Source organism: Podarcis cretensis (genome assembly GCF_951804945.1).
Source record: "Podarcis cretensis genome assembly, chromosome: 4".
NCBI lineage: Eukaryota > Metazoa > Chordata > Lepidosauria > Squamata > Lacertidae > Podarcis > Podarcis cretensis.
The window spans coordinates 46,535,453-46,546,050 of record NC_137173.1 but is presented as its reverse complement, the minus strand read 5'-3'; the positions used below and the strand labels follow the sequence as shown (position 1 = coordinate 46,546,050).

Sequence of the window (10,598 nt, the reverse complement as noted above, 5' to 3'; positions counted from 1 at the left end):
TTAAATTTATATCACTTCCCATTAATAAAAGTCACCAAACAATTTACAAGCAAGTTGTGTATTTTTTAAGTGAAAGGGTATGTACTACTCTATAAATAGAGGCATAAAGATAAGTATTTTTCAATGCCTTCACCACCACAGCAAAGGCTCAACAATGAGCACACACTTATGTCCCATTGTGTTAATCTGGAATCTTCTTCCACTAGTGTTCCAGCCATCTTCTAACCTGCTTCATTGCTTTCAGCTCTGCAATAGACCTGGGCTCAACAAACTGGAAGTGAGCACTTGTGCTCCACAGATCAGTCAGGGTTTGAAGCATCACCAGATCCATCCGCCAGAAGAGACCCCAGCACTGTCTGGAACACAACTCTGCCTCAATTTTAATAGGTCTCATGCCTCTCCAGAGGGAGAAAGTCACTGACAATCTGAATTGAATTAAGCAAGACACTGGGAGTTGTGTGATCAGCCTTCTAATAGCTTTTTTATTTGTGCTGAAGTGGGGAAGCTGTTACCCTTCTATCAGGCTGTTTCCCCCATAACACCAGTTTCTATGGGTGACTTACAATAAATGAGTAAAACAAACAAACAAATGGAAAACAAATAGCAAAACAATTAAAGATGAAGATACAGTATTAAAGCAACAAAACATCCTCAAAATTGTCTCATCCTCAAAATTGAAAGTAGATATAAAAAACAAAAGCCTAGACAAATAGGCTTAAAAGGCTTGGGTGTTTAAAAAAGGGTTTTCTAGTGCCCTGAAAAGATCATAAAGATAGTGCATGGCAAGCCTCATTGGAGTGATCATTCCACTACTGAAGCCATTGCTGAAAAGGCCCTCTTCCCTGGTGGTTAATTGCCTCACTTCATTCTTCAGGGTTTTACACAAAGCAGGGCCTATGAACAGGATCTTAAGGTTCAGCTAAGATACATATGGGAGAAGCTAGCCTGGTCCCAAGGCATTCAGAGCTTTAAAGGTTATAAGCAGCCTTTAAATTTGGCCTAATAATGGGCTGGGATGGGAAGAAGAGTTTCTGCAACACTTCCAAAATGAAAAGAGTTTTATTGGCAGAAGCAAATTCAACTCACTCAGTGATTCTTGCCTCATCTGATTAAAACAATGCAGAACATCTGGATTTCCCCTGCCCTGCATCGAACACTGAATGTAAAACAAAGCAGGAAGTTATTACAAATCACTTACCTAACTGAATAAATTGTGGTTCGCTTTTCACTCCAGCTCCAGCTCCAGTACTTGCTGCCACTTCCACACTGTATCGAATACCAGGCACTAAAGACGGGATTACAACAGAAAATGTGGAACCATCCACTGTCTTATTTATGTGGTATCGGCTTTCATTGCCAAGGCACCAGACCTGCAAAGAAAAAAAGCAACTCTCATGTGCACATAGGCTTTGAAATAAATAAATAATGATATAAAATGTGCCATATGGCATTTACTGATTTACATAGCAAGCTGCATTTAGCTAAGTTAATAGCTCTGTTGTAAAAGCTGTTAATAAACTGATATAAACACTATTAAAAACAAGCCATCTGAATAACTATCTGAATAAGGTTACCTGATAATATACAACACTTTTTGTTCTATTTTTGAAATTTCAAAACTGTCCATATGGTAAGTATTAATGCAGCAACATTCAATAGTCTACAACTGTGGGAAATAATACATGGCTTCCCCCAAGGTCCATTGCATTAGTAAACTGTTATTCTACTCCTTGCCTAGTATGCAGAGAATACAATTTCATCTGTAACACTCTAAACAGACTCAAACAGGAATGAACAACATTCTTTATAAGGATATACCACATTAATTTATTTCCTTAAACTCACACCCTTCAAGGATTAGACAAATTCATGGAGGGTAATGTTTCCACAGGCTCTTAGGCATGATAACTATATTGTTGTTGGAGGAAGTATGCCTCTCTGTGGCACATGGCACAGGCAGGACAGCATAGCTCACCTGCATTCTGAACACTGAGTGTCACTCCTGGTTCCTCAGGGGTGAGGGACGAAGATGGACGAAGAGCTCAGCACAGTCAGGCATGGTGGCAGTGCTCCTGCATTGCGCTGAACTCCCTGCGCCTCACCTTTCTCAGGGTGCTCGGCATTCAAAAGAACACATGGATGTTCAGAAGACAGGTGAGCAATGCCTCCCTGACAACAGCTACTAATACCAGTTGCTGGTACTAATACCAGGGAATGTGCTGTTCTACTCAGTTCCTGCTTGCAGGCTTCCCATAGGTGTCTGATTGGCCACTGTGAAAACAGGATCCTGTGCTATATGAGTCTTTGGCCTGATCCAGCAAGGCTCTTCTTATGTTAATATGAAACCTGTTCCTTTTCTTGGTGTCTGCTGTGGTGGGCTTTAGGCTTTAACAGACCTGAGGCTGTGGCTCTTGACATCCTTGGAAAGCTGGCTATGTTCAGCTTCTTAAAAAAGCAGGCAATTATACCTGGGGGGAGAACAACAACCACCCATAAGTGGCCACTGTTTGATCAGGTATGTAGAAACCATCTGGTCACAGGTGATCAAAAAATCTTTAGTTTTATTATAATCAAGGATGATCTCAGACTTTGAATTCTCATCTGAGATTGCTTTGTCCTTAAGTTGTTGTTCACATCTGCCTGTCTCGAGAGACAATGTAAGAGTGTACCACTTCAGTGGTAAAGTCAAACTGTTGGAGGGTTACAACGCCTGCTGTGGCTGTAGAGAATGATCTGGGAGAGACATGGTTTACTGCAGTTGGGGCAGATGAAGGCGTCCGGTTTTGCAGCTACAGGTGCGCCATGGTGTTTCATCCCTCTGCACTCCTCCCAGCCATCATTCCTTCTCTGGTCACTGCTGTAGATACACAACCTGTCTGTCTCCAGGTGCTGCTATCGTCTGCAAGGGGTTGATGCTGCCAGCCTTCATGTCACATTTGCTGACATCTTTGTAATACAGAGTTGATCTGCCAACAAGCCTAGTGCCTAAAGCCAGTTCCCTGTAGAGCACATCATTGAGGGTCTTGCCATCTTCCATCCTGTGTACGTGACCAAACTAGCACAGAGGTTGCTGAGACAGAAGTGCAAACTTGCTGGGAATGTGGGCTTGGGAGAGCATATCTTTGAGAGTTGCTATGTGATGCCTAAAAGCTTCCTGATGTAGTGCTTATGGAAGGCACTGACACATCACTCTTGGCAGGTGTTAGTTACCCATGACTCACTTCCATAAAGTAGTTCGCTCAACATGCAAGTCTGGTAGACCTTCATCTTACATCCTTATACATTTCTGAATAATAGGTGTCCTTCCTTTTTTGGCATATAATGTACTAGTGGCAAATCTTGAAAACAAAAAATTCTGGTGTGGAGACTTCTGGATTTGTGGGCAAAGAATTCTGGAGGAATTTCTAGATAGTTCATTTTTAAAATGTACCCCCTAGAACAGTGATGGCCAAACCTGGCCCTCCAGCTGTTTTGGGACTACAACTCCCATCTTCCCTAGCTAACAGGACCAGTGGTCAAGGATGATGGGAATTGTAGTCCCAAAACACCTGGAGGCCAAGTTTGGCCGTCACTGCCCTAGAGTCAAGTCATTTGACTAGTGAAACACTAAGTGAATAAGTTGTTACACTCCATTCTAAAAGCCTGTATATGTCTTTGCTAGCGTCTCAGGCACTGATCTGGTTAACACAAAATGCTAAGCCAGAGACCAACAAACCAACCATGGCATTTCTCCAAATAGTGTTTTAATATGCACAAGGTAAAAAAACCTTTCTCATGTGCTTGGAAGGCAACCAACTTTTCTCGCTGACTATCACTTTTACTTTCTCTACTAATGATGTTTCTATTACGTTTTCATTTCTAGTTGTGTAATAATGTTTTAAATTATATATATATATAATTATGTCCTTATGTGTACATAGTACAGCATTGTTAGCTGCTCCATGTTCCTACTGGGAGGAAGGGCAGGATACAAGTATGAGGAGAGAATACCTGACCTGGAGAAAGGAAGTTGACTAGAAGGGATGGAGGGCAGCAGTGGAAATAAATTGAAAACATTGTAAGATAAAATCAAATTAGAAATATGATAGATTGTTTTATATTATTTCACAGTGGCAAATGTAAAGAATGTAACATGATAGAAATTACTCTTATGTTTTCCTAACAGTGCTTCCAAAAATCTTCACATCAGCTATGTTCTTATCAATAAGAATTTTTTAAAACTAGAAGTAAAATTAGTACATTTCCCATATTCCTAAAATGACAAAATCTTACACTTGGCTTACTCTTATGTATGTCCATTTCTTATGATAACTTACTGGTGTCATAATATGCTTGTACACAGACACTATTCTCTTTTAATTTACGCCTGCAGTTCTCTTATAAAGTAAAAGGTGGTGAGCAGTTTGAGAGTGAATTAGCATACTTTATAGGTTTCTGATTGCACATCAATATGTTTATTTACTTGTACAACACAAATGCATATATGAAAATTTTAAACGAACAGACTTAAAAGATACGGGCATATCCTTTTATTATGGTTTGATTTTTACCACCAGATGGAGCCAAGAAACCACAAACAAGTTCTCTGTCAATAGCTTGCCAATAATTTGCCAGGTTAGAACTAGATATTACCTTGTATTCTTGAACCATCCCATTCTGTGTCTCCTCTGGGGGAGGTTGCCATGTTATTACAATCGCAGTGCCATTTCCATCGTTCTTAGTTACTGAAACACTTTGTGGAGGAGCACTTGGAGCTGTTTGTGGGAAGAAAGGGTGGTTGTGATTAAAGCTGTTTTTTCCGTTTCATTGTCACTGAGCAGTGCTTTTAATAGGCTACAGCTAAGGATGCAGACAAAACTGATTTGGCAACACGCAGATGTATTTTTCTCTGTATAAGACGCCCCCTTCTTTTGGGGACCCCAAATTTAGAAATAGGCATATGCACTATCCATGTATAAGACGCCCCCAGATTTTTAACCTTATTTTAAAGTTTTATATATGGAAAAGTATGGTAATTACAATAAGTGACTGAAGAAGATTCATGAAGAATATTTGTACCGTGGTATCAGAGAATCTGGTCAAGTGGGCTTTTGAAGATATAATACTAGTTTTGAAAAGTTTCTTCAACAAGATGCCTTGATAATATTTTCTGAGGGGGATAATTTAAAACAAACTATTTCCCAAAGGTTGATGTGATAAAGTGAACACATGATGATCCAAATACCTCAAATATTAACTGAGTTTCTGTAAATCAAAGAAAGAGTATACAACATCTGAGACCTATTTAAAATGTCTATAGCTTTGTTCATGCTTTGGAGTTTGTATAAGAAAAGAAAACAAACCAAGTGCACAAACAGTGGTCACAGACGTTTAATGTGATGAACCAGCTACTAATGATCACAAATTGCCAGTGTGCACATGATGAGCTGTACAAGAAAATCCACACTGTTCATCCTTCATATGTTGGTGGTTTGTGTTTGGATACAAGATAAGCTTTCCAATTAAATATTTGAACTGACCCCAAAACAAAGCAAAACAAAACAGGCAGGCAATTTAGCTGTGGGTGCCCATTCTTTTTCTTGGTCTAAGGACAGACCTACAAAAGGAAAGAACAGAAGAACCACAAAATGACTTTGGGCTCATATAGAATGAATATTCCATGATCAATAAGGAAATTGTTCTGTTGGCCCCTGGAATTACTAGAAAAGGGTTCAAGTGCAGAAGAATGTACCTTGCAGAGAAATACTACATCAAAAACTGAAGGGGGAGAAGGGCATTGTGTCTTACACAGACCCATTCCACACATCAAAAGTTTTGTTTTCCAGATCCATGGGCTCAGAAGACCCATCACAATCAACCACTTTCCACTCAGCACTTAGAATTCCACATACTCTAGCTCTGCCTATATCAGGCATTATGTTTGGCATCCACAGAGGTGTAATCACATTTGGTGGGGTGGGGAGAGGGGGTTTGTTGAGCATATTTATATATAACACATACCAATAGGAAGGAGGCTAAGTGTTGCTAATTTAACTCATGCTTATTGTCTTCATTCATGATCTTCAAATCTCTTATTGTAACTAGTAAAGATAGGAAGTCCCCTAATATGTAAACCGCAGCTCTTTCATGGTTACAGCAGTGTCTGCCATCTACTCTAGACAGTGATTTTCAAGTGTCTGAATTTGACACAAAGTCATTTGTGACCAGACCATGAACTCAACAGAAAGAGACGGAGGGGAACATCACAGTTCCTATTATGTCTTTGAGGGGATTTCCCATTCACATGCTTTTGAATATTTACTTCTGTGTCAACAACAAATCACATAATGATCAGCCCTATGCATTGACAGTTCTCTTTCATGGCAGAGGGCTGAGTTCCAAAAAAAAAAAAATGCACTTCAAAGAACATCAAGCCATAAATACATCAGGGGGAAACAGGCAAAAAAGTAATTCAAAAAGATAATATGAAGACAGCCATGCTGCTACTTGCCTTCTTCCAGAGTTTTGGCAAATTTCACTTCACTATCAGCTCCTTGAAACTCGTTAAAAAAAGGTCGAGCTTTGATTTCATAGTTCACTCCTTTTTTGAGCTCAGGAATCACAACACTGTTTTTTGTTGGTGTCCTTACTTCAAAAATCAACCACTCAGATTCTCCTTGAGAACCAGCTGTTGGCCTGTATAAAATTTTATATCCCTGAATATATTGGGATTGTTGGTCAACCTTAAACGTGGAGATAGAACAGCCATATTAATACATTAGTAAGCATCAAGTGTAAACAGTTTTAGGTAATACATGTTAGCAGTCACAGAAAACCATGGAGCTTGCTCATTTGTTTCTAGGTAGTTTAATACTACTAACCTCAAATGGCAACACAGCTCTGTTTGACTGTGGTCTAATAGGCTACTTTAAAAACACTGAAGTGATAGCACTTGCCCAGTGGGATTTTATTTATTTTTCTCTGAACAGTAGGCCCTCGTGACATATTGCAATCTGCTGTTGAAAATCCCTTTCATTTCAAAAACTGTTTTTCTTGTTGCACATTGGACAATAGAAATTTAAAGCACCCTGAGACATGGGCAGAGAGTTTGGATTAAACATAAGAGATCTAAGTTAAAGAGACATGCATTGTATTTTTTTTTATTCCCAAAGCTTTTATTTTCAATCTTATTGTATGCTCCCCTCACCACACACTTAAAAAAAACCCACATTTCTGGGTTTTTTTGTTTAAGGCTGCCCTGTTCTGGTCCACTTACAAATTCTAAGAAGAAGAATCCTGCATTCCTGCACTGCAGGGGGTTGGACTTGATGACCCTTTGGTCCCTTCCAACTCTACGATTTTATTATTATAAGAATCACTAAAGTCTCTTTAAAAAGAAGAAACTGCAAATGATCCTTCTTTGAACATGACATCAGAATGCAACCCAACAAGTGTATGTGTGCACGTGTGTATAGCCTGCTTATTAGTGAATAGTAATTAATGCTACTAATGCCTCCAAGGCAGCTTATCAACATCTCTTCAGAGTTTATCATGAGTATGTTGTTGTATTTTGTATGCTGTTGGGAAAATTCTTTTTTTAGGCTACTAGCACTTTTGCTTTACTTACTGTCCAATGAACTTCAATTGAGGAAGAAGAAAGGATTGTAGGATTATGGAGATGTAGAACAACATCACCCAGCTCCCGCTGTACTTGTTTGTGATCCACACCCTGACTTGTAGGTGGAACATCTGTAACAATTTCAACAAACTAATGTTAACCTTAAAAGATATATGACAGAGACTTGAAAAACAGGTTTGATTGTACCACTAAGTGTATATTTTGCCTTGCATCCAAGATAGAATGGGGACACAATCAAGAAATAAATCAAGGGTCAATAAATTGGGTTGGGAATTATTTTGGATGGCTTTGGTGGCCAATCAAGTTTGTGATTGCCAAGATACTCCCCTCTCCCAAGGTTTGGGGTCTTGCATCTGATCTTCCGCTGCAGTTTTGAAATAAACACAGAACCAAGGAGGAACTGAAGTGCCTCTATCTGTCATCTTCCTCCAGCTCAGGGCATGCTGTCTTTCTTTGCCTCTGAACCTGCTAGGCAGTTGGAGCTCCAACTATCTGGCAGGCAAAGAGACAAGCTTCTGTGCCTGCAACATTACTCTCTAGTAATGCTCAGTACTCCTACATTTTCCATATTTCCAAGCCATTATAATTGGAGCAGCAATGGATGTGGTTTGAGCGTCTGCAGTGGAAAGGGGAATTCATGAAAATTGGGGTGCAACTTGCATGTGTGGAAGTTCTTTCCACTTTTTCAGGGTCCTGTTGGATCCAAGTGGATAAAAATATTGTTATATACAAAGAGAAGCATTTCAAGTGGGTCAAATATAGTTCAATTAGTGGATCGCAAAGTTTGGAATAATCTTCTGAATTAAAAATAATATTGCTATTTCTTGGTACACCCCCAAAAACATCTTTGGCAGATAAAAATGTAGCTCATCTCAATGTATAACCTTAACACTGTGTCTGTTCTGAAATAATCCATGACTTCTGCCCTTAGTCCTTAGATAGCCAGTGCCCATAAAAATAAAGAATTATAGGGTAGATGGATTAATGATCTGACTCAGTTTAAAACATCTGCTTATATTTTATCTCTCATAAAATGGTACTGAATGCCACACAAATGTATTTTGGCATTTCGGCTTGTTTTCCCCACCCCGTTATGCTGGAAGGCAAGTGAATGACTTGATTTCATGACAACTTATGTTTAGTTAGCATAGCACCTAACTTTTAATTGTAAGAAACAGATGATTTTTGAAAACTAGTAACTCTGCTGGCACATTTTCTCGGAGAGAACTGTGTCCTTATCCAGATTTTTATTTGATGTGAAGCTACAGACGCTACTGCCCAGAAATAAACTGTTTAGATTAAAAAGTGGTTTGTTTCTCAGTAGGATCTGCTATAGATGTTTCCTCAGCATTAAGCCCCTTTTTGGTTGACAGCCTTGTTATCTATTGTTGCATACAGAACAAGAGCAGATACTGTATTAACAGTATTTCCTAAAATGGGTGTTTCTTTTCTGTTTCCTTTCAGTGAAGCATATCTAAACAAATGGTTGTCTTTAGTTCAGTCTTAAATACATGTTTTACCTTGTGTTTTCACTGGGTCAGATATTTGGCTGGGATCACTAATTCCATATGCATTGGCTGCCCGCACAAGGAAGAGATAAATTGCATTTGGTTTCAGACCTTTAACTGCAAATGTTTCTGTTTTCACATTTTCTGCTACAGTTTGCCAGCTGCTGCCAGCTGCATGGCTAGGGATAAAGCACACACACACACACAAACAGAAACAGGTTAGTACGTGCCTGTGATTTAAGAACCTAAAACATAAGCACAACCAGATCACATAAAGACATAATACCTGAACGCCTCTATTATATAAGAGGTTGGAGTTGCACCTGAATTCAAATTAGGCTTCCATGATAGTGTTACTGTATTTTTGCTGACGTCTGTAACTTCAGGTTTTGATGGTGCACTGGGAATCAAGTTAGGGTCAGTGGGTCTTGGTGGCTGCACTGGAACTCCAAATTCTAGTGAACAGTGATAAAAGTTCAAAGCTGACATATGCTCATCAGTGTGCTCACATTAGTATATATCATTTATTACATAATCAGAGAGCCATTAGACTGTAATTACTTATTTTTATGGTTTCTCCTCTATCCAGATTTACCTTGGACTTCAATGTAAGCACTCCATGATGCTTCACCACTTGGGGTGGAGGCAATGCACGTGTACCGACCAGTGTCACCCAGCTGAAAGGGGGGGGGGGAGAGAGAGAGAGAGAGAAAGAAAAATATTTGAAATAGTCTGAGACACAGAAGATTTGATGTCCCAAATGAATATGCATTAACTCACCCAAAGTCCCGCAAATGAAAATTTGTTAGAAGAAAGTGATACTCAATTACACTAAATTAAAATGCAATAGTTGAGCTCAAATTTTAATTGGGCTTCTGTACTCATCATAGAATACAGGATTAAAATATATTTTTTATATGTTCTATGTTGTGGTCCCTGAAGACCTCATTGATTGGGCGGGGATATATGGGTGGTCTATAGTCCAACTTCTCAGTGCGCATTTGTAGTCCTTTTAAAGAATACACCAGAGGTTGCTAGGGGGAATACCTCTCCACCATCAATCAATGTGACATGGTGTGTTAGCCCACTTTTTCTGTTGATGGGGACAATAACATGTATTCTTCTTTTCTGGAGTCATGTAGTGGCATCTGCCTAGATAGTTTAATGTCCTCAAGCTGTGGACTGATTCCCAACCATTCTGTCTAATGATTGGACCCTCCTGGAAACAAAGAGTTATAAGAGGACTTCCTATTCCAGGTCAAGTAACAAGGTCTTCTTGAATTCTCACATACTTCTGCTGTATTCTTTGGTCCTTATTTTTAGATCGCTTATTAATTCTTTCACTTAGTTTGGTCCTAACTACTTGCTCTGTCACACATAGCTACTGGTTCCAGGCTCCCTGCTCACATCAGGCTTCTGCCAGCAGGTGCAATCTTGACAGTAGTCTCAGTTCCTCTCCATGGCTTCTTTCA

The 10,598-nt window shown here is 39.3% G+C and overlaps 1 protein-coding gene and 1 long non-coding RNA gene across 6 annotated transcripts in view; one reads left to right on the top strand and one right to left on the bottom strand.

Annotated features, from left to right (window-relative positions):
• The window catches only part of ROBO1 (roundabout guidance receptor 1), a 581,397-nt gene that overhangs the window by 49,418 nt on the left and 521,381 nt on the right, over positions 1-10,598 (bottom strand). For all 4 annotated transcript variants that reach the window (XM_079974735.1, XM_079974736.1, XM_079974737.1 and 1 more), the window contains 7 exons: positions 9,722-9,803; positions 9,413-9,581; positions 9,139-9,305; positions 7,607-7,728; positions 6,491-6,722; positions 4,633-4,754; positions 1,199-1,370 (listed from right to left, as the gene is read on the bottom strand). In XM_079974735.1, the coding sequence (XP_079830861.1) occupies positions 1,199-1,370; positions 4,633-4,754; positions 6,491-6,722; positions 7,607-7,728; positions 9,139-9,305; positions 9,413-9,581; positions 9,722-9,803 (1,066 nt within the window). The remainder of the gene's footprint in view (positions 1-1,198; positions 1,371-4,632; positions 4,755-6,490; positions 6,723-7,606; positions 7,729-9,138; positions 9,306-9,412; positions 9,582-9,721; positions 9,804-10,598) is intronic.
• The window catches only part of LOC307215535, a 144,103-nt gene that overhangs the window by 85,447 nt on the left and 48,058 nt on the right, over positions 1-10,598 (top strand). The window lies entirely within an intron of this gene.